The sequence below is a fragment of the Microcaecilia unicolor genome, chromosome 6, assembly GCF_901765095.1.
Source record: "Microcaecilia unicolor chromosome 6, aMicUni1.1, whole genome shotgun sequence".
Lineage (NCBI taxonomy): Eukaryota > Metazoa > Chordata > Amphibia > Gymnophiona > Siphonopidae > Microcaecilia > Microcaecilia unicolor.
In genome coordinates this window covers 235,431,642-235,455,870 of record NC_044036.1, presented here as the reverse complement: position 1 = coordinate 235,455,870, position 24,229 = coordinate 235,431,642, and the positions used below count along the sequence as shown (strand labels likewise).

General features: G+C 47.4%; 1 protein-coding gene across 3 annotated transcripts in view; it reads right to left on the bottom strand.

Annotated features, from left to right (window-relative positions):
* Positions 1–24,229, bottom strand: part of LOC115472398 (ectonucleoside triphosphate diphosphohydrolase 8-like) — a 454,313-nt gene that overhangs the window by 68,843 nt on the left and 361,241 nt on the right. For 2 of the 3 annotated variants that reach the window (XM_030206671.1, XM_030206672.1), the window contains one exon: positions 22,982–23,248. The exons of the other annotated variant lie outside the window; for it this stretch is intronic. In XM_030206671.1, coding sequence (XP_030062531.1) covers positions 22,982–23,248 — 267 coding nt within the window. The remainder of the gene's footprint in view (positions 1–22,981; positions 23,249–24,229) is intronic. 3 annotated transcript variants of the gene reach the window in all.

Below are 24,229 nucleotides of genomic sequence, written 5' to 3'. Positions count from 1 at the left end.
TGGCAACTGTTTTGCTATATATCATGCCAGTTCCCGGGCCGACACAGATCGTCAACTCACTTGTGAGAAGACTAAGCCTGCTTGTCCTCGGAGAATGCACACTATTTATCCATAGTTGCGCTATTGAAGAATATGGTGTCTTACTGTTCAGTAGGGTGCCCTGTTGAGCAATAGAGCACACTATTGATGATACTACCAATACATCAAAATTACCATAAACAATATGGGAAATAAACAAAATGAAAAATTTGCCTGCATACCTTTAATTAGTATAGCACATCCCAGGAGTATGTACAGCTATACAGAGACACATAAGACACAGACAGTACAATGGAGCTTACAATCCTGTTCAGATAGACAAGACATACAGAAAAAAAACCCAAGAAAGAGACTTCAAATTGAGGGGGTTGAGGAGTGAGTGGGAAAAATGTAAACTAAGTGGATTATAGGTAAAACTAATTGAGGAAGGGGGCAACTTTGAGTAAAACTGTGAGAAATAAGGCTTTTTAATAGTTTATATAAGAAAAAAAAACTGTGGGGTGGGTGGGTGTGACTGAATATGTAGCTTGAGTAATATAATAGTGTACTCAGAACCTGAATTGAATCCTAGATGGAATTACATTTAAAGCCACCTTACATAAGTACATAAGTAATGCCATACTGGGAAAAGACCAAAGGTCCATCGAGCCCAGCATCCTGTTCCTGACAGCGGCCAATCCAGGTCAAGGGCACCTGGCAAGCTACCCAAATGTACAAACATTTTATACAAGTTATTCCCGAAATTGTGGATTTTTCCCAAGTCCATTTAGTAGCGGTCTATGGACTTGTCCTTTAGGAAACCGTCCAACCCCTTTTTAAACTTTGCCAAGTTAACCGCCTTAATGCAGTTCTCTTCAATAATAAGGAATCTACTAAAAACAATGGACCGGACATTGAAAATGGTTAAAAATCATGCTGACCAGGTGATCCCTGGATTTTCAGTGGCATATAACCTGATAGTGCCACTGCAAATTTGGGAAGATTGCTATGGCGTATCCAGTTAGTGCCGAGTAGTTCAGAGACAGAATCTGGGCAAAGCTAAGATTTACCTGGTTAGTGTGATTTTCAGTCCTGGGATAAAGGGTAGGACAGCAAAAAGGTTTCCTAACTTTATCTGAACAGAGTTATCTGGTGTTGGTGTGAATATCAGCCAGTACTCAAATAAATTCCGGTAGCCATGCATGATCCAGATATTCAATTCTGTTGCCTAGATAGCGAAGATACTTACCTGTAGCAGTTACTCTCCGAGGATAGCAGGATACTTATTCTCACATGTAGGTGTCGTCATAAATGGCACCCACTATGGAAACGCTTCCCAGCATGCTGTATCTTTAAGAACTCGAAGCAGCTCTCTCACTGTGCATGTGTGGGTGCCTTCCCGCCCGACTCATGAACATGGGACCAACCAGTACAATAACATAACTTAATAAGACAATTCCAAGGGGAGGTGGGACGGTATGTGAGAATAAGTGGCCTGCTGTCCTAGAATACCTGTTACAGGTAAGTATTGTCATGGCCACGGCTGTGCCCCAGCCCCATCACTCACCCCAACGCACTTCCAGGGTATCGCAGTGGTGGACTGGTCACGGTATAAGCACTCCATGGCCCTGCACCACCTGCTGCATTGGTGGTGGCATGAGCCAGCTTCCCATGCGTATGTGCTTGCGCCAGAACTGCACCTTTGAGGGTAGCAGATGCTAGCGCTTCCTGAATGATGTCACCCGTTGGAGGCTCTAAAGGCACTGCGACCCCTACCGCTTTGCCTTCACAACAAAGTCGCCTTGACTTTGTTGCCTCATCTGTTCCTAATCTGCCTAGCCTGCTTTGTCTGCCCTGCCTGTCTTAGCTCCAGCCCTGCCTGTCTACAGCTCCAGCCCTACCTGTCCCCAGCCCAGCTTGTCTCCATCTCCAGTCCAATTTGTCTCCAGCTCCAGCCCAACTCGTCTCCAGCTCCAGCCCAACTCGTCTCCAGCTCCAACCCTGCTTGTCTCCAGCTTCAGAGTTCCGATCTTCAGCTTTTGGGCTCATTTTCGAAAGAGAAGGGTGCCCATCGTCCGACACAAATCGGGAGATGAGTATCCTTCTCTCAGGGCCGCCCAAATCGGCATAATCGAAAGCCGATTTTGGGCGAGCCCAACTGCTTTCCGTCGTGGGGACGATCGAAGTTTAAGGGGGCGTGTCGGCAGTGTACCGAAGGCGGGATGGGGGCGTGATTAAGAGATGGCCGTCCTCGGCCAATAATGGAAAAAAGAAGGGCGTCCCTGACGAGCATTTGACCGACTTTACTTGGTCCCTTTGTGTTCATGACCAAGCCTCGAAAAGGTGCCCAAACTGACCAGATGACCACCGGAGGGAATCGGGGATGACCTCCCCTTACTCCCCCAGTGGTCACCAACCCCCTCCCACCATAGGCAGTCGGTGACCCAACTGTTTGGGGAGGCTAAAGGGGGTGGGGTTAGGGGTGGAGCTTACATCCATAATTGTCTAACACGCAGGAAAAAAATAAGTAAAAATAAAATTGTCACAATTAATACCATTTATTAAATTTAGATATTAGATATGTATTATATGACAAAGAATAAAGTGGTTGCTCAAAGCATATACTAACCACAATCGCTCAACTGCAAAACATTATACACAAACTTGTGCAAAAACACACTCATAACCTTATCAAACCATAACAGCACTAATTCCAAGGACAGGATGAGCTACAACCTTATGTGTGGAAAGGCAGCACTGTAATTACACCGGGCTCTAAAACACCAGTACACAACCTAGTAAAAAAACAAAAAAACAAAAAGGGCTGCAAATACTACACGCTAGCAGAATACTGCACCCAGATCACACATGTAAAACACATGACACAATAGATATGAAGGCAAAATACTGAACTGGAAAGTTACCTCAAGAAGTCAGACTCAGCATGCAGCAATACTAGAAAAATTGAAACTTACATGCAAAATATCACAGATGCACATTTCCAAAAGCTGGCATATGCTTGCTTTTGCTTTTTCCCTTCCTTCTCCTACACTCTTTTGTTTGTTTCTTTTGAAGATGTAATCATGCCTTCTTTATCTTTAATTTGTCTATGCAAAATTTTAGAAATTATAACTTTGTTATTTTGTCTCTCATTTATTTGTTTGTATTGTAGACCTCCTTGTGCCACCATGTGCTTGACCTGTATATCAAGTGCTCTAAATAAAATAAATCAGTGCTGCTTGGTTTTGGACTTGAATTCAACTAATGCTAGAATAGTGTTCTATAAGAATGATCACATCAAATTCAATTTTGGTTTAATACAAGAACTATTTGAATAAAATCACAAACATATGCTATCAAAATGTAAAGTCTGGCTGCAACAGGGAAACATCAAGAGATACCGAACAGTGTGCTATTGAGGGCTTTCAAAGAAAAGGAACCCAGCTGCGGAGTGACTACAAAATCCCACTTGGAACCAGGCACCGTCCCCATACTGATGCTTCAAAACTTACCTGAGCCGCAGTTTCTCGTCTCATAAAAGCTTCATCCCGCACCAGCAGGAGAGCGACCGTCAGACAGAACGTGAGGTGCCTTCCCGAGCCCTGAGAGGGACACATCATGCCACCAACAGCACCTATGCACGGGGGCTAGGCCCGCGCGGAAGTCATCCTGGAGTGGACCCGGTCCTCACGCTCCGGGAGAAAAAATCAGAGCAGCGGCAAACGCAGAAGCCCGGGCCTGCGCGTGCTCGCTCTCTCACACTCTATCCAGCGGCGGCTCAACTTCAGCCTTTCCCTTCAATGTCCCGCCCTCGCGGAAACATGAAATACCTCATCAGAGGAAGGCGGGACACTGAAGGGAGAGACTGGACTCGAGCTGCCGCAGCCGCTGCAACTTAAAATAACAGCTGACTGAGCTTTAAATGCAGGGCGGCTGTGTCCGGAACGGAATGGAAGGTATGTCGTGGAGTTGAGGGCGGGCTCAGCCGGAGGCGGGAGGTGGAAGATACAATTAACAATTTGGAGCCGGAGGAGAAAGGCGGGGAAAGTCACAGCTGGGCTGGGGAGGCTAGCTGGGCAAGACCTTCCAACATCCTTGGATGATCCATTTGTGTACCTGTGTGCACATCAGGTTTTGAGAGTGGGCTCAGGAGAGGCAGGCCTTTCTCAAGAGGGCTCTGCACACATACTAAGACTCCCTCGGTGACCAACAGTGGGGAACACATGCAAGTGGACTGATTTACTCTCTTTGACCAGGAGAAACAGCGACGCTGGTCCCAGGGCCTGTGTTTGTATTGCAGAGAGAAGGGTCACTATGCTCTAAGATGTCCCAAGAAGCCAGGAAAATGGGGAAACAGAGTTGGGCTGCCATGTACAGATTCCCTACCCTCAATTCCTTGTTCCCATTTCCTTGGAACTGCACAAGGCCTCACCTACCACCATGGATTTCATCGACTCTGGAGCAGGAAGAAGCTTCATCAATGGGACACTCGTTCAACACCACGATATCTCCACCTGAGAACTCCCCAAGCCTATACCAGTTTCCTCAGTGTATAGTAATATACAGGGGCATAGCAAGGCAAGAACGGTGCCTCTACGTCAGAGAGTGGAGATTCTTCATAGAGAAGCCATTTCCCTATATGTCCTGGAGATGGTGGTTAATCGCATCATTTTTGGGATCCTCTGGATTCAAAATATAATCCAGGGATCAACTGGGACAATGGGCAACTCTTGGCCTGGAGTGTGCCTTGTCAATGTTGTTGCCTTGACACAGTGCTTCGAGTTATGCCTATCGCCACCAGCAGAATTGAGACTCTTGCAGGGTTGACCCAAGCCTATGGAGCCTATGCTGACTCTAGAAGAAACAAGCCGAGACCCTCCCCCCTCATCAGGAATACGCTTGCCCCATCAACCTCCTACCGGTGAAGACATCCTCCCCCCCCCCCCCCCCCAAGGGAAGGGTTTACCCTCTATCCATCCCAGACACTCAGACCATAAGAACATAAGTGTTGCCATACTGGGACAGACCGAAGGTCCATCAAGACCAGCATTCTGTTTCCAATAGTGACCAATCCAGGTTACAAGTACCTGGCAAGATCCCAAAACAGTACAATACATTTTATGCAGATTATCCTAGAAATAAGCAGTGGATTTTCACCAAGTCCATTTTAATAATGGCTTATGGACTTTTCTTTTAGGAAGCTATCCTAAAAAAAAAAAAAAACATGTCAGCCTACATTTATTTATTTATTGCATTTGTATCCCACATTTTCCCACCGTATGGCAGGTTCAATGTGGCTTGCATATTGCTAAAAAGGCGGTTACAAAATTTAGGTTTCTAGAAGTCTAGTGCATAATACAGAAGTACAATAAACGCTTAGGTTGATATATTAGCATATTGTGAGAGAGGTTAATATTATTGTTTTCCATTTCTGAACTTTTCGTGATGTATGGTGGTGTGGGATTAGGCAAATCCAGGGGGGAAAGACTTCTTGAAAAGATGTGTTTTCAAGTTTTTTTCTGAATTGTAGGTAGTTTTCTGTGAGTTTCAGGTCTTTGGGTAGTAAGTTCCAAAGTTGTGTGCCTATAAAGGCTGGTGGCATGTGAAGATTTGCATTTTATACCTTTGCAATTGGGGTAGTGAAGGGTTAGGTAGGTTCTTGCTGTTCTCGTCATGTTTCTTAATGGTAGATCGATAAGTTCCATCATGTAATCTGGTGCGAGTCCGTAAATGATTCTGTGGACTATTGTGCATATTTGTAAAATATTTAATCATGAAGTGGAACCTGTGCAAAGTGCCAGATTCAACTCTGGCCACCTTGTTGGGCAGACTGGATGGACCATGCAGGTCTTTATCTGCTGACATTTACTATGTTACTATGCAAGCTGAGTTAAAAGAAAGGTATTGAAATTAGGCTTAGGCCTCCATCCTGCACTGCAAGTAGCAGCAGCAGAAAAGGTATACAAAAAAGAAGATGCTTATCTCCAAAGCATAACTGGTCAAGGCAGAGAGTAGTAGCATGTATTTTAAATCAGTGCCATCTGAATCAGAGTTCTACACATGCCTATCTCTACCTGACAGCACACGCAAATGATAGATGATAGACATATCTTGATCCATATCTTAGCAGAAATAAAGGCTACAATGGACAATGACTAACCAAAACTGGAACCAAATTAAATGTATTTGTCATAAAACAATGCCTTTAATTTAAACCAAATTAAACAATAATGTTTTCAATTTCTTCCTTAAGGAAGAAAAATACCTCAGTAACCTTGCATTGTATCTACCAGCATCATTATGGTTATACATTTTAACCAAAATATGGTCAACCAACCGATCGCAGAAAGGAAAGGGACATCTATGCCTAAAAAGATGGACATTATTATTCAGATCTGGTACTTGGCACACTCAGGTCACAGAAAGGTGCTCTGATTGAGCAGCTGTCCACAAGAGGGATTAAAACATGACACCTCTTTAATTCTCCATTGGTTGCTACCCCCCTTCCTCTCCCCTGAATGTGAAACCGGCAAGCGATACCAGGCTCTATGACAGCTTCAGGTATTATGAACAATCTTAACAGAGCAGCATATAAATCTGAGGAGTAGCCTAACGGTTAGTGCGGTGGACTGAAAACCCAGGTTAAAATCCCACTTCAGCTCCTTTTTCATTATTTTAATTTTTTTATTATGATCCCTTCAGGGATAGAAAAATACTCACTGTACCTGAATATATGATACCTGCAAGCATGAAGGCTATCATGATGGTGTACAGTCAGATATCCTTCTGTTCCTGGAGGGCTCACAATCAAAAAGAAAAAATCACACAAACAGCAGAAATGGGATTTGAACCTGGGTCCCCTGAATATCAACCCACTGCTCTAACCATTAGGCTCCCCCTCTGTTCTGCATTGACATCTGTGTAGCCATTTTATAAGATGAATGCACCTATGCTGCCACATAGACATCCATGGCCCTTGTTTTCTCACATTTATAATATGAATGTTTTAGTTTGTAAAATGAACGTTTCCAACACATAGACATCCATCTCACGTATATTTTAGAATAGGCTGTATCCTGTTCTAAAATACATGTAAGAAGGATGTCTGTCTGTGACGTCCTGACTTGGATGTCCATATTTTGAGTTAGATGTCCTTTCTAAAATGTCCCTCAGTATATCAAATTTCATAGACAACCGTTAAAAAGAAAGATGAGAAGATAGAGAGCTAGAAGAGCCTTGATCAAAGCAATGATCAAAAGACGAAGGGGAAGGTGAGCTGCAGTCTTCCAAAATCTCTCTCTTGTGCCTCCAGGCACCATGGACTAGAGCACTGCTGAACTAGTTTAGGCCCAGATGGATCCTTAGTAAAGACACAGAGTTCCTCGGAGCATGAAAAGTTTTGTTAAGCTTCTAGCCCATGTGGCACAGTATCAACTAGCAATCTGCCTGGTCTTTGGTCATCCGAGAACTGGAGACCGGAATCATAAACGGGGGAAGATGCAGACAGAACCATTGGTGATCTGTACAGATGGAATGGAGTAGAGGCCCAACCTGAAGGACAGCTTCCACCCGCTGGTCACAGTATGGATGAGTGTAACTCCTGCAAATGCCAAGACCGGAGACCTATAGCAGAAGAATAATCAGGAATGGTTTCAACTGTCAGTGGAGGTGGTCTCCAGTTATGGTGCCTTTCCCAGCTAGTCTGTCCAATAGAAGATGCAAATGGTCTGGAAAAGTCAAAAAGTAAACTTAGGTTCCACTGCATCTGAGATAATGGAAAAGCTTTTCTCAAATGATTTTAGTTCTTGGGTCAATTAAAGAACTTAATTCTAAAGTTTCATCTCATGATGTTTTTGAAAAGGATCATTCTACACACTGGACATCCTTGATATCCGATATCTAAGACTCAAATAGAAAACTGAAATTTTCCAGTACATGAAAAAGAAAAACTTTCAGAATGCAAATAGTTATCTGGACCTACGTTTTCTAAACTTCCTCAAGTTCCCTGTTATTTAACTGTATGAGATGTTAGAAAATATATTGTCAAGGTTTTGAAAAATTCCATTGTTAGATTTTCCTGTTACATATCTCTTCATCATTCTCTTAATCTTGATAGCAGCCTTTATTTAAAACAGTTATGTTGTAAACCCTGTTAAGTCTAATGTATCTACAGCTGTTCTTTTGGTGTCTTTATTTGAACCTGAGCAATGCAAAATAATAAAAATATTTTTTCCAACATTATGAGCAATATTTTCTTGAATATAGCATCTGAATTGTTTTTATAGTTACTCAGCACACACATGCCTAATTCCTGTTGTACTGCCAAAAGGTGAGGCCTGCTGCCACACAATTGCTTCTTCATCATCCTCATAAATGCCTCAAATACCAGAAATCTAAAATCATTTTATGATCCATCATTTATGGTTTTATCTTGCAGACAAAGGGGCCCTTATACTAAGCCATATAAGCCTTATACGTGCCCGTGTGCCAAAATGGAGTTACCACCCAACTACCGCGTGGCTCTTGCGGTAATTTCACTGATAATTTCATTTCATTCATCACAGATAACCTCCAGAGGGGATTCATTTGGCCCTCCACCTCTCCTGCTGGGGCAGGATTCTTCTTCATGGGAAAGAAGGGCAGCTCCCTTCACCGCTGTATTGACTACCATGGCCTGAATGCCAACATGATCAAGAGCAAGTGTCTGCTTCTTCTGATAACTGAACTGTTTGACCATCTGCAGGGGGCACGTATCTTTACCAAGTTGGAACTTTGTGGTACCTACAACTTGATTCGTACCCATGAGAGTGATGAATGGAAGACCACGTTCAACACCAGGGGCGGCCATTATGAATATTTGGTGATGCCCTTTAGTTTCTCAAATGTCCCAGTAGTTTTCCAAAATTTCGTAAATGACATCTTCCATGACCTACTACAAAAGTGCATCCTGGTGTACCTAAATGACATCCTTACATTCTCTAACATGGCTCAGCATCGGGAGCAAGTCAAACAGGTTCTGTACCATCTTTGGGAGAACCAACTTTCTGCCTCTTACTGGTAGGTCGTCCAGTACAGTTATTTCGACTCCGGCTATGCTCTGCTGGAGCCAGTCAGAAATTCGTCTCTTGTTTTGACTGGGGAGTCAGTTGTGCCTTGGGTGCACGTTGTTGATGAGAACAAGCACGCTGGGGATGAACTTTCTGAGTGAGGTGAGGAGTGTACCTACACCTTTGAAAGCAGTAGGGACCTCTCTTCGACTTGCCCAAAAACCTCCTAGAAGAGAAGAGTGTAGAAGGTGCTTGCCGAGAGAGTGTTGATGGTATCAGTATGTTTCTTGATGAGATCTGTGATCTCCTCCACATTCTCTCCAAAAAGGTTATCTCCATGGCAGGTGGCATCCTCCAACCTCTGATAGACTGCCGGGTCCAAGTCAGAGACACGCAGCCATGAGAGTCTGTGCATCGCTATACTTTGAGCAGAGATCCTGGACACTACATAAAAAGTATCATATGCACCCCTAGCCAGGAATTTGTGACAAGCTCCATGGGGGGAGTATCTGCTAAATCAGTTATACTGTGCACTAGGTTCCACAAATAAAGTTTTGTGTAGAGCTGGTATGACTGGATACTGGAAATAAGCATTGAGTCCTGATACATCTTACACCCAAAAGAGTCCAGAGTTCAAGCTTCTCTGCCTGGGGGGTGCCGAAAAGTTTCTCGACCTTCTGGCCCATTTGAGCGTGGATTCCACCACCAGGGAATGGTGAGGCAACTGTGGCTTATCAAATTCAGATGAACTCTGAATCTGATATATGGTGTCAGTCTTTTTGGGGAGGACAGGAAGAGACAGAGGGGACTCCTAATTCTTCACCTGAACATTACGTAAGATCTTGTGAAGTAGGACAGTCACAGCCTCTCTAGGTGGAGAGTAGTAGTCTAGGACCGTGAACATTTCAGCCCTGGGCTCGTCCTCTGTCTCCAACTAAATTGGGATGGCAGCCACCATCTCCTTCACAAAAGCAGGGAAGGAGAGACTCTCTGGTGGAGACTTTCACTTCTCCTTTGGTGAAGAGGGGTCTGATGGAATATCATAGGACTCCTTCAAAGTACCTTGGATCATCACCAAACATCTTTCAGCTGTCCGAATCAGAATCATCAAAAAACTCCTCATGGGAGGGTTAAGACTGCGCCTGCCTTGTGTAGAGAGAATCATGTACCTACCTGCAATGGCATTGAGATACAGGCTCTACCCTTGACTCCTGTGAATCTTCCTCCACCGATGTCGAGGGAGTACCTGCATGGGCAGCTGCCAACGCTGATACCGGTAAAGCATGTGGCACCAGCATTGGTGACCTCACCACAGGCTAAGAGCCCTGCGAGACAGATGGTAGAGGCATGGCTGGTGCAAGCACTCCTGATGCCAATGTACTCTGCTGTAAAAGCTCCTTCAAATGCTCTTTGGGAATGGCCTGGGTCCACTCATCAAGGGTTGACATCGGGAAAGGCTGAGGCATTGGGTTAGAGATATCCTCCTGAACCATTGGTGTCGACGGATACCTGGTTCTGGCTACATGGAGACCTCTGCGCAAGCACCTGTTCAATAGAGGAGGAGTGCTGTTCCCAGTGCTGACGCTTCTCAAGTACTGGATCTCTGGGTGCCCCGATGCTCCCGGCACCATGCGTCAAGGGGATTGATATTTATGCTCCTTGGCCTTCGCCTGATGTCGAGCATCGATACCCCTCAGTGCCAACAAGGATGACATTGAATCCTTCCTTCTTCTCAGCATCGGGTCCGATACTGACCAGTCCCAGGGTCCCTGCATAGAAGTCAGTGTTGAGGCAGGTGGAGACCTACTTGATGCACATCAACCCCCATCAGCATCAATGGCGCTGACAAAGGTCTAGTAGCCATAGAGACTGACCTAAAACCATGCAAGCGCCATTGATGCTGATGCAGACGTCAATGATACATCGATTTCTCTTTTTGAGTCTCTCTGGACTTCTGTGTTCTTTTTTACATACACAAAGAAGACAGCAGAGTTATAGTCTGGCCCCAAATACTAGATACACTAGGAATGGGAGTCAGCCTCAGAGATGGTCCGATTGCACTGAGCACATGTCATGTCTGTGGTCGTGACCCCTCTCAGGCTCACCTTATTTCCAGCAGTCAGCTTCTGAGCTGGCTTCTGTCTGTTCTTCCTGAGTTAGTTCTGTCTCTGTGTGCTGGCTGCTTCCAGCATGGCTCTGATTACTTTACTATTCTGCACCTGTGTATGTTAAGCCTCTCTGTGTTTAAGTATTCTTTCTGCCCAGTGGCGTTCCGTGGTTGCCTGACACCCAGGGCGGATCGCCACTGCTCACCCCCCCTGGGTGCAGGGCAACACGGCACACCCCCCACGATGCAGTTCCCACCTGCCTTCCAAGTTCCAGCTCCGTCCACCCCAGCGTGGCGCCTCGCATCTGCAGCGCTGCTGTAAAAAGAAGAAAATCGCCTCGTCGTCGGCCCTTCCCTCACTGTGTCCCGCCCTCGAGGAAATAGGAAGTTATGTCAGAGGGCGGGACACAGTGAGGGAAGGGCCAACAACGAGGCGATTTTCTTCTTTTTACAGCAGCGCTGCAGATGCAAGGCGCCACGCTGGGGTGGACGGAGCTGGAACCTGGTTGGCAGGTGGGGACTGGGTCGGCAGGGGAGGCGGTTCCATGTCAAGGGGGGTGTGTATGGACGGAACGGGGCACCCCCCCACCCGTTGACACCCGGGGCGGACCGCCCCCACCGCCCCGCCCTTGCTACACCACTGTTTCTGCCTGTGTTTTGGTGGCCAGTCCTTGTGGCTGCATTGGATTGTCTGTGTGCTGTTTCCCGTTCCAGACTTCAGCCCAGTCCAGTCCAGATCTTCCAGCCTGCCAGACTTGCTTGTCTTGTTTGTGCCTGCACTGCACCCGTAGCTGCCTGGTGATTGCTGCCGCTGAATCTCAGCTGCTGCTGGGCTTATTAGCCATTTGGAAACTCTCTGCTTGGCCTTTGCATTGCCTAAGGTCCCTGGTATGCTGGTGTGTTCTGTGCACTTCTGCCTAGCCCAGTTTATTGTCTGAGATTCTTGCCTGATTTTAGTCTAGTCTTTGTGTAGTGTATCTTGTACTGTATTGCTTGTTTCCCAGTCTTGTTTCTTGTTTGTATTTCTCTGTCTATTTCTCTGTCTTGGTTGTCTGTGTTTCTTGATTAGTGGCTGCCTGGCAGCTTTCAGTTCTGTCTCTTACCTGTCTGTGTTTCCTTTCTTAGTGGCTGCTTTGCAGCTTTCAGTCCTGACCCTTAAGCCTGTCCATTTCCTGCCTAGTATAGTATTGTCTGTCTGTGAGTCCTAGCCCAGTTTCCTGCCCTGCTGCCCATGTATATTCCTTTCCCCTCTGACCCTTAGTCCTAACCCTGTTCAGCCTAGTTGGTATCCAGTTCCTGCCCTGTCCGGTAAGTCCTGCTGGCCACCTGCACCCAGGGGCTCAACTCCCGGGGAAGGGTGGTCAAGTGCAGGTGAAGTCTAGCTGTCCCTGCCAGAGTTCTGCCTTGTCTCTGGTGTGGGGTGGTTTTGCCTGCTGCTGCCACTCCTCGGCAGTGGCCCAAGGGCTCACAAACCCAGTTCCTGCCTGGAAAACGTGACAGAATGCAAAGGCCATGAGCTCGGCAAGATCACCCAACTTGCTGGGCCTCCAGCCTAAAACTTCTGCTCCTGTTTCCCTTGTGAAGTTTGGTTCTGGCCTTATGGTTGTTTTTGACCTTTTTTTTTTGTTACATTTGTACGCCGCGCTTTCCCACTCATGGCAGGCTCAATGCGGCTTACATATTGTATACAGGTACTTATTTGTACCTGGGGCAATGGAGGGTTAAGTGACTTGCCCAGAGTCTCAAGGAGATGCCTGTGCCTGAAGTGGGAATCGAACTCAGTTCCTCAGTTCCCCAGGACCAAAGTCCACCACCCTAACCACTAGGCCACTCCTCCACTCCTTTCTTGACCTTTTCATGACACTGGAGAAATATCGTAGAGAACGTTTATCTGATCCACGCGTGAGGAAGCTGCATGAAGCTTCAGCGGAGAGGAAGCGTGTCCGGTGGCTTGGGCACATGGTGAACCCAGTTTCTGCCATTGAGCCTAGGACCTCGCTCTGGGAATACCGTCACCTACTTGTCTCCGACCCAGCCCTGCGGGATACTCTGGAAGCTGCCATTGAGAGAGAGCGTGTTGGGAAGCCCGAAGTCCAGGCATTCCATCAGTCCATACTGAGGGACGCTCTCAGATGAATGGTACCGGAGTCCAAGCCGAGTTCCAGTTCCGGCCAAGCCACTGAGTCCATGCTAAGTTCCAGGTCTAGCCCAGTTCTGAGTCCTGTCCGAGCAACGCTTCTAACCGAGCCTCAATCCCAGTTCAAGTGGCGCTTCCACTCAAGCCTCAGAAGCCAGTTCGAGTGACGCTTCTAACCGAACCTCCGATTCCAGTCCGGGTGGCGCTTCGAACCGAGCCTCCAATCCCAGGTCAAGTGGCACTCCCACTCAAGCCTCAGAGTCCAGGCCAAGCCACATTTGGAACCGAGCCTCCAATTCCAGTCCGAGTGATGCTTCCAGCCAAGCCTCTGAGTCCAGTTCGAGTGGCGCTTCTAACTGAGCCTTCGATTTCTGCTCAAGTGGCACTCCTAGCCGAGCCTTTGCCGAGTTTGAGTTCCAGCCAAGATGATGCTGAGTCCACTCTGAGTTTGAAGTCCAGCCAAGATGATGCTGAGTCCACTCTGAGTTTGAGTTCCAGCCAGGATGATGCCAAGCCAAGTCAAGTTTCAGTTCCAGCCAAGTTGCTCAGTCCCAGCCGAGTTCAAGTTCCAGTCCAGCTAACCATGGTCCAGTTTTGAAGCTCCTCCGTAGGTTTCACCATTGTTACCCATGGAAACCTGAAAGCTCCCGTGGGGACCCGGGAGCCTTGAGGGGGAGGTACTGTCACGTCTGTGGTCGTGACCCCTCTCAGGCTCACCTTATTTCCGGCGGTCAGCTTCTGAGTTGGCTTCTATCTGTTCTTCCTGAGTTAGTTCTGTCTCTGTCTCTTGGCTGCTTCCAGCATGGCTCTGATTACTTTACTATTCTGCACCTGTGTGTGTTAACCCTCTCTGTGTTTCAGTATGCTTTCTGCCTGTGTTTTGGTTTGTGTTCCTCTTGCCCTCTGGTGGCCAGTCCTGGTGGCTGCATTGGATTGTCTGTGTGCTGTTTCCCATTCCAGACTTCAGCCCAGTCCAGTCTGGATCTTCCGGCCTGCCAGACTTGCTTGTCTTGTTTGAGCCTGCACAGCACCTGTAGCTGCCTGGTGATTGCTGCAGTGAATCTCAGCTGCTGCTGGGCTTATTAGCCATTTGTAAACTCTCTGCTTGGCCTTTGCATCGCCTAAGGTCCCTGGTATGCTGGTGTGCTCTGTGCACTTCTGCCTCGCCCAGTTTATTGTCTGAGATTCTTGTCTGATTTTAGTCTAGTCTTTGTGTAGTGTATCTTGTACTGTATTGCTTGTTTCCCAGTCTTGTTTCTTGTTTGTATTTCTCTGTCTAGTTCTTGGTTGTCTGTGTTTCTTGTTTAGTGGCTGCCTGGCAGCTTTCAGTTCTGTCTCTTACCTGTCTGTGATTCCTTTCTTAGTGGCTGCTTTGCAGCTTTCAGTCCTGACCCTTAAGCCTGTCCATTTCAGGGGTGTAGCCACGGGTGGGCCTAGGTCCACCCACTTTGGGCTCGGGCCCACCCAGCAACGGTGCACCTAGATGCCCAAACTGCCGGCGCACCGCAAGTTTTGTTACCTCCCTGCTCCCTCCTTCCTCCCCTGTCATCCCCGTCCGGACTTCAGCAGCGGTGGCGCCATCTGCTATGAGTGCTTCCTCTGCGCTGGCCCCGCCTCTTCAGAAAGAGTATCGGAGGTGAGGCCAGCCGGAAGGAAGCAGTTGTCGTGTAGCAGCGTGCTGCTGACGGATGCGGCGCCGTTGCAGACGTGCAGAAGAGGCTGGCTGGCGAGAGAAGGGGAAAAGGTGCATGCAGCATGGCGGGGGCAGGCAGGGGAAAAAGGTGCAGCATGGCGGGGGCGGCAGGGAGACGGGAAAAAGGTGCAGCATGGCAGGGCCGGGGGGGGGAGGAGGCGAGAGGGGGAAAAGGTGCAGGCTCCTGAGTGGAATTCTTTAAGGGGGCTAATTCAGTCAGACTTTGAAGCGATGTATTCCAGGTGAGAATGAGATCCTGATTGTCTAGCCACACAGTCGTGAAATGGTCATTAGATAAATCAAGGAGTGCACAAAGGCAAGCCCTTCAGTGATAACCAAAAGATTTCTACTCGCTGTACAGCCGGCCTGCTTTTTTTGGACGGGGGTTGTGGGGGCAGTTGATCTCAAACATAATAAGGGAATGGTCCTTGAATGGCAGTGGGTCAATGGCTGTGGGGCAAGAAAGAATAGCAGTGAAAGATGCTAGATGGGGGACAGATGCTTCAGGGGGAGAGGGAAGACAGGGGAAAGATGCTGCATGGGGGGAGGGAAGACGGGAGAAAGATAATGCGCATGGAGAGGGAAGACGGGACAGATGCTGCATGGAGGGAGGAAACATGGGGTAAAGATGCTGCACAGAGGAGGGAAGACAGGGAAAGATGCTGCATGGAGGGAGGGAACATGGGGATAAATGCTGCATGGGGGGGAGGGAGCATGGGGAAAGGATGCTGCACGGGGGAAGAAGGGAGAGATACAGCAAAGGGGTGGAGGGGCGAGAAAGGGAGAAATCTTGCATATGAGGTGAAGGGGAGGGAGATAGGCTGCATAGAGAGCTGTTAGGTGGCAAGAGAGGGAGAAATGTTGGACGTAGGGGTGGAGGGAAGGGAGAAATGTTGGACATGATGGTAGAGGGGAAGAAGTGAGAGGCTGCATAGGAAGGGGAGAGAGATGTTGGAACCAGAACACAAGGGAGAGGGCAAGAGAGATTATGGACAGTGGGAATGAGAGGGGGAGATGGACATGGGGGTGGATGAGAGAGAGGGAGAGATACACAGGAGGTGGTGAGGAGGAAAAGAGGGAAAATGCTGGACCATGGGGGAGAGGGCAGGAGGGAAGAGAAAGAGGACAGGAAAATGTCAGGCTACAAGGGTGGGGGGGGGGGGGAGAAGAGGGATCAGATGCTGGCTAGAAGAGTGGAAGGAGGAAGATGATGGGAATGGTGGAACCCTGTGGGAGAGGCCAGGAGGGGGAGGAGGGAGTGGCAAGGAAATAAATGAGGATAGTGATTACAGAGGGTAGAAATATGGTAATGGGGAGTAGATTAAAGATGAAAGAGAATGTAGGGCTGGGGAAGGAGTGAGATGGGGAATGGGAGATCTAATGGATGAAAGAAGAAGATGGAAATTTGACAGGTAGTTGAAAAGTAAAAAGGAGGAGAAGGGTGTGAGAGAGGCAGAAGAAAGCTAAAAAGGAATGATCAATATGTCAGAGGCAGGAGTAGTGAGGGAACAGACAAGAGAGAGGAGAAAAGACAAATGGGACTGCAGCCGCTTGAAGAAGAATTAGCAGAAAAGAGAAATTGGAACCAGCAAGATGGAAAAATAGGACAACAAAGGTAGAAACAAAGCATTTTGTTTTGAATGTTTTAAATGGAATATGTTAGCTTTTGGAAACGTGCATAGCAAATGTCTTGTATTGTGTTCTTTAGAAAAGGAAATGCATTTCTGTTTTATATCTCTAGTGTTGCAGTAATGCTAAGTTTAACTTCTTGGGGTTCCCATTCATTTTTGACTAAATATTCTTATTTCTAATTTGTGATCCTTTGTTCTGTATTTGGTGAGGGTCTGTTGGTGTGATAGTAATGGCAGGTGAGAAATTGGAGGGGAGATAAAGAGAAGAGGGAATCAGGGAGGAGGGGCCCTCTTTTATTTTCTGACCTGGGCCCAAGCAGGTCTAACACCAGTCCTGACCCTTGCTGTATAACTGGTGAGGATCCCCAAGCATCCAAAGATGGCCAGAACTCCCTTCTACCAAGCTCTGCAGTTGGCAGCAGCATCCTTGAACCATTGACAACTAAGCATGTTTGGGGTGCTGGCATCAGTAAGAACTGCAGCATTCAGTGAATCACAGCATTGGTTATAGTCGGTAGATACCACAGACCCTGAGGCAGTCATCGAAACACGGGCCGAAGTCAGGCCATGGATGGTGTGAGATACAACCACAAAGCTGTTGAGATAAGTGCAACTTAGAACCGTTAAGATTTAAATCATTAGGTTCAAGTGTGAAATTGCAATTCAAGAGGTTTTTAGCCCATGATGAATAAAAGGGAAGTTGGTGTTCCAACAAAGGAGTTCTCCTTGGCATTTGAGGCTTTTTCCTCGTTCAAAACATTGCATCACGCACAATAAATATTTGGATATCTTAGTACATTTTATCAGTGGCATAGGGTGATTGCTGCTGCCTGCCAAGCTTGGTAAAAGAGAGTTCTGGCCATCTTCAGAGAAAGTCTTCAGCTGACATTAGCTAAAGTATTTATATTTTGAGGTGGGGGGTTGGGCGGGGCAGATAAATTTTGTGCCCACCCACTTTGGGCTCAGGCCCACTCAAAATTGACTGTCTGGCTACGCCACTGGTCCATTTCCTGCCTAGTGTAGTATTCTCTGTCTGTGAGTCCTAGCCCAGTTTCCTGCCTTGCTGCCCATGTATATTCATTTCCCCTCTGACCCTTAGTCCTAACCCTGTTCAGCCTAGTTGGTATCCAGTTCCTGCCCTGTCCGGTAAGTCCTGCCGGCTACCTGCACCCAGGGGCTCAACTCCTGGGGAAGGGTGGTCAAGTGCAGGTGAAGTCTAGCTGTCCCTGCCAGAGTTCTGCCTTGTCTCTGGTGTGGGGTGGTTTTGCCTGCTGCTGCCGCTCCTCGGCAGTGGCCCAAGGGCTCACAAATCCAGTTCCTACCTGGAAAACATGACAGCACAGCGCTTGAAGCCACTGGGAACCTGTCGCGTGCTCGAGGAACTTGGCATACTGTCAGGCTTCCTCCCCGGGAGCACTGGGTTTGTGAGTCCGTGGGCCACTACCGTGGAGCGGCAGTGGCAGGCAAGATCACCTCCAAGGTAGAGATAAGACAAAACTGGACCGGAACCCCGGACTGGAGTTCTACACAGGAATACACGGAACTGGAACGCACCGGACGGGTGCGCACTGGAGTGGAGCCCGCTGGACTGGAACACACTGGAGGGCCCCACTGGACTGGAACATACAGGAGTAAAACCCGCTGGACTGGAACACACTGGAGCGGAACCCACGGGACCGGAACCCGCTGGACTGGAACACACTGGACCTAGGCTTCACCTACGCTTGACCACCTTTCCCCGAGGGTTGAGCCCTCAGGTTCGGGTGGCCGGCAGGGCTTACAGGAAAAACCGGAACTGGAACTTGCAAGCAGGAACAGCAGGAATGAGGATCCAGGAGTGCCCCCTGGCACCTCGGCGAAGGCAAGGCAGCCAGGCAGGGAATGTCCGGGTTCTGGCAGTCGGCAGGTTAGACACAAGGACTAGTAGACTGTACCCAAGCTAATAGGAAAGCTATGCCCAGGCAAACCAGTCATACACAAGAAACATACTCAGAGCACCAGCAAAGCTATACACAGGCTCACAAGCCACACGGTGCCTAAGCTGGCTAGTCTAACCCTAGGAACAAACACAGAGAACTAGCAAAGCTATACACAGGCTAACAAGCCACACGGTGCCTAAGCTGGCTAGTCTAACCCTAGGAACAAACACAGAGAACTAGCAAAGCTATACACAGGCTAACAAACCACACGGTGCCTAAGCTGGCTAGTCTAACACTAGGAACAAACACAGAGAACTAGCAAAGCTATACATAGGCTAACAAGCCACACGGTGCCTAAGCTGGCTAGTCTAACACTAGGAACAAACACAGAGAACTAGCAAAGCTATACACAGGCTAACAAGCCACACGGTGCCTAAGCTATCTAGTCAAACATAGAAACTCACACAGAGCAAACACTGAAACAGTGAACAGAGCACTCTATACACCAGGGCCCTTAGATGAAATGCAAAGGCCAGGGCTGTAGTCTCTAAGTGATTAATAAAGCCCTTCCACACCAGAGGCACAGCTGCAGCAATCACCTTGCCTCCAAACAGAGGCTTGACACACAGAGAAGTCAGCCCAGCGGGAGCCATCTTGGATACTGGCATAGAGGAGTCGGCGGCAGCCATCTTGGAAAAGGCATAGCCCACACAGGTGAGGTTCAGTAGGGCAATCAGCACACAGAGCCAGAGAGAAACTAAGACAGAGACAGACACAGAGCCAAGCAGAAGCCAGCACAGCCACTGACTCCCAGAAACAGGGTAAGTCTGAGGGTGGTCACGGCCACAGACGTAACAGAACCTTTGATTATATGGAATGAAAAACCTCCATGGCTAAATCAAACGACTCTATGGTGATGAATAATGGGGGCTGGTCACCAAAAAAGAAAGGGATAGCACCTGGCCAATGCTCAGGCCTAACAGGGCCTTGCGAGTCCCCCCCAAAATAAAGGAAACTTAAAAGAGGGCAAAATAAACTAGGAATATAAGGGATTTTTTTTTGTTTCACACATTTGTTTTAAATAAAAATACACAGTAATTTTAATGCATATTAATCAGACCTGCCAAGTCTCTCGCATTCAGCGGGAGACTCCCGCTTTGGTGGGTCATCTCCCGCACTCCTTCCAAAGTGGGAAAGTCTCCCGCTGAGACACTGTCGGCAGCTCCCCCTTTCACCTGGTGAAATAAATAAAAAAGCAAGTACAGGGCCGCAGCAGCCTTCAGGTATGGGCTGTCAGCTCTGCAGTCGCTCCTCTCTCTGCCCCTGGAGGAACAGGAAGTTGACATCAACTTCCTGCTCTGCTCCAGGAACAGAGAGAGGAGAGAGAAGCAGCTGCAGAGCTGACAGCCCATACCTGAAGGCTGCTGCGGCCCCGTGCTTGCTTTTTTAAATTTTTTTTTTTTGTGGTCGTGGCCACTGCTGCTGAACAGGAGAAGCAGCAGTGGCCAGGAAATGAATACCGGGTGGAAGGGGGAGTGGGAGGCAGGAGGTAGAATGCTATGGAGAGAGTGGGAAGATAGGGAGAGAAGGAGGGGACATGGAGAAGGGCTGGAGAAAGAGAGAAGCTGCTGAAGATGGGGAGAAAGGGGAGGATCCTGGCTGACAGCAGAAAGAGGGAAGACGCTGGAAGGAAGCCTAGGGAGAGAAACAGGAGAGACATTGAAGGATGGGGAGAGAGGGGGCATGATGAATGGAAAAAGGTAGAGAGAGAGAGAGAGAGAGACACTGGATGGAAAGAAGGGGATAGAGAGAGAGAGAGAGAGAGAGAGAGACGTTGAATGGAAGGATCGGGAGAGGGGGGTAGAAGGATGGGGAGAGAAAGATGCTGGATGGAAGGTTAGGGAGAGAAAGAAAGAGGGGAAATGGATGAAAGGATGCAGAGAGAAAGGGGAGAGACTGGAAGAATGTGGAGAGAGAGGGGGACACTGAACAGCAAAAGGTACAGAGATAGAGAGACTGGATAGAAGGAGGGGGAGAGAGAGAGACACTAGATGGAAGGATCAGGAGAGAGGGTAGATGGGTGGAAGGATGGGGAGAGAAAGAGGGAAGACTGGATGGAAGGGTAGGGAGAAAAAGAGAGGAGACGCTGGATGGAAGGATGCAGAAAGAAAGAAGGGAGACACTGGAAGGATGGGGAGAGAAAGAGGGGAGCTGCTGGATGGAAAGAGGGAGAGGACAGAGTAATGAAAGACTGGAGTATAAGAGGAAGGGGCATGGGGAGAACAAGGGTGAGGAAAATATGAAAAGCCATAGGTAGATGAAGTAAAAAGAAGGAAATTAAAGAATGGATAGTAAGAATTAATTAAATCTGGACAGAGAGGCAGAAAAATATTGAACAAAACAAAGAAAAAGGAGAGAAAAATGACAAATGGACAAGAAACCCTGGCAAGAGAGTTAAGAGAAGACAAAGGAAAGCAAAATCAAGAGACTGGGAGCAACACAATTAGAAAAAGTAAATGGCCAGACAACAAAGGTAAAGAAAATAATTTTATTTTTAATTTAGGATAAAGTAATATGGTAGCTGTGTTAATAAAGTTTAATAAAAGGAAATAAAACACTAAATAGAAAATAAGGCGATACCTTCACTGATTTTAAAACATTTTTGATTAGCTTTCAGAAACCAACACTTCCTTCCTCAGGTCAGGAGAGGATACCATAACAGCATTATACTGACCTGAGGCAGGAGGGTTTGTCCTCTGAAAGCTAATTGAAATGGGTATTAGGCTATTAAATAAAATATTTTCTGAAACGGCCGTGGGTTTGAGGTGTGCCAGGGGTGGAGCCATGTAGAGTGGGTGGAGCCAATGCAAAGTGGGACGGGGCTGGGGGCATGTACTAAAATCTCCCTCTCAAAAGTTGGGACCCCTTGGCAGCTCTGGTTAACACGTGTTAAATCGATTTAACATGCACTGCTTTGTAAAAGACACACTAACGAACTGAGGGCCTGATGCTTAAAGCAAACCGAGCATGCAACATTTAATTTAGACTGGTTTTAGCCAGTCTAAATGAAACATTATTGTGTGGGTAATGCACAGAGGCTTTTTGCAACTGCTTTACTATGCACAGACGCAGTGACCTAGCTTGCTTGTACTACAACATGCTCATTAGCAATTCCTTGCTATGCTCTGAACAGCAGCGCACAAAAACTTCCTGCACTAATAACTAAAACCTGCCGACAGCTCCTGAGCTGTCAGTAGGTTTTAGTCGTTAGGGCAGGGTGAATTTTACAGCTGCCCTTGCTTCTCCACAAACCCTCCTGATCTCCCTCCAACCGTTAAAAACTCTCTGGTGGTCCAACAGACCCCTCATGAAACCCCCTCCCGCAACCCCAAAATCCATGGTGTTCCAGTAGACCTCCCCCCGGACCCTACCCCTACATCCAGACAAATCCCATTTGGTCCAGTGGACCCTTTCCTGACCCCCCACAACCAAGGAATCCATGGTGATCTCTGACCCCCTACAACTGAACAAATCCCTGGCTCCTCACGACCCCCTCACAACCAAACATTCCCTGGTGGTCCAGTGGACCCCCTCTCAAGCCCCCCCAACTAAAAAAACTGTGTCCATGGTGGTCTAGTGACACCCCCCCCCCCCCGATCCCTCCACATACGTTTGAGTTGGAGGCAGGAGCAATACCTACTCCCTCCAGCTTTTGGGCCTACCCTTGTCAAAATAGCAGCGCCCAGCCCCTGCCTGATGCATCCTGAGAGGGGTTCCACTGGACCACCAGGGATTTTCTGGTTGCGAGGGGGTTGTGGGAAGGGGGTCAGGAGGGGGGGATTTTTTTCACATGGTGGTGGGCAATGTTTCCTCTAAGGAGTAGCCTGGTGTTGCAAATTTTTTTTCGTGTGAGCAACAAGTTTTAAAAACCAACAATTTGCCAGTATTAGCAATGCATTTCTGTACATAGCACACAAAAAACGTTTTTTGTGAGCAACCATGTAAAATCTGTGAGGACACTCCTAAAATGTATAAGCAATCGCTCATGCGCTCCGCTTAGATGGAACATTTGGTGGTGGAGGGATGGGAGGGGTCCTATCATCCCTGGACATACAAAAAAAAGCTATGCTTACCGCACAGCTCTTATGGGCATGCACCAGAACGTTTGGACCCTTTTACCGACCAACACTCAAAACTAACAGTGTACATATAATTTGAATGCTGTTAGTGTTCAGAATTGGTCAGTAATTCTGTCTCGCTGTTGAGCTGATATTTTTCCGGTGCTGTTCCCTACAGTGCTGGAGGTTTGTGCATTGGGCCTTCAATTCCATAGCGATGAAATACATAGAAAGTGACTCTCTTAGAACCTAGGCCTGTGCCATGACGGGTGAAGGAGGTGAATTGGCATAACAAAGAAAGATCATCTTACATAAAACTGGCCATGCAGAGGAGGTTGGTAAATTCCATTGAATGTACACATTTTTCTTGTGACACATGCTGAGAAATTGAAGAGGTTGTTGATTGCACTCTTGCACTCTGCTGGAGTCCCTGTTCCATTCACTGTAATGTTCTGTGTAGGGATGTATGAGGATGGTATAGAGACACAGGGACTATTGTAAATGTCCTTCAGTGAGATAGTTTGTGAAAATCCTCTGGGATAGCAAGGATGGTTGATGGGGCTGGAAAAGTTATTGTCCTAGAGAAAGCAAATGAAAATATTTGCAAAGACACAGGAAAACCTGCTCACAATGTTTAGAAAAATGACAAACTCTCTATTTAGAATCAATATTCTGGATTTTTTCAGAGTTTTGAATTGTTTTCATTCTGTCTCAATTATCATACCTACTTAGCTTTAGGGAAGAATGGCTAGGAGCTTGATCAAACAAACAACCTCCCCCACACTTAGGGGCCCTTTTACAAAGTGGGTCTGTGCTACTGTCTCCTGCATTACAAAGGCAACTATCTTGGTAAAAATCCCTAATGGGGGAGTGGACAGGATCTGGGCATTCCCTGTGCCTGTGTCATCCAGGGCATGGCTCAGTACCACCCGCTGTCATGACTACTGATAGTGTGCATCACTGGTTGGTGGTGGCATTACTCCAAAAGCCCCTGATCTGACACCAGACCTGACTCCCTGCCCCAAGCCCAACATTAGACACTAGTTGGAAAGGTGAAAGAGGGAGCAATGGCTGGATGGAAGGAGGCAGAGAAAGGGAAAGAGGGGAGGTGCTGAATGGAAGGGAATAAGAGATAAAGAGGGGAGATGCTAGAAAGAAAAGGGGGAGAGAAAGAGGGCAGAAGAGGGAAAGAAAGATAGAATTAGTGAAAGACTGGGGAATAAGAGGAAGGGGAATAGGTGTGCCAGAATCAGGGAAAGAAATGGAAAGCTATAGGTAGACAGTAAAAAGAGGGAAACTGAAAACTGGATAGGGAGGCAGAAAAATAAATTTAAGAAAGCTGATAGGAAAAGGAGGAGGGAGAAGAATGACAAATGAACAAGAAATCTTGGCAAGAAAGTTAAGAGAAGACGGAGGAAAGCAGAAAGGATAATGTAGTAGCTGTTTTTATAAAGTTAATAAGTACAAATAAAAAATGGAAATAAGTTGATAACATTAGTCCAATAAAATGGTAATAGATTTTTGGACAGGATATCATAACAGCAGTATACTGTCCTGAC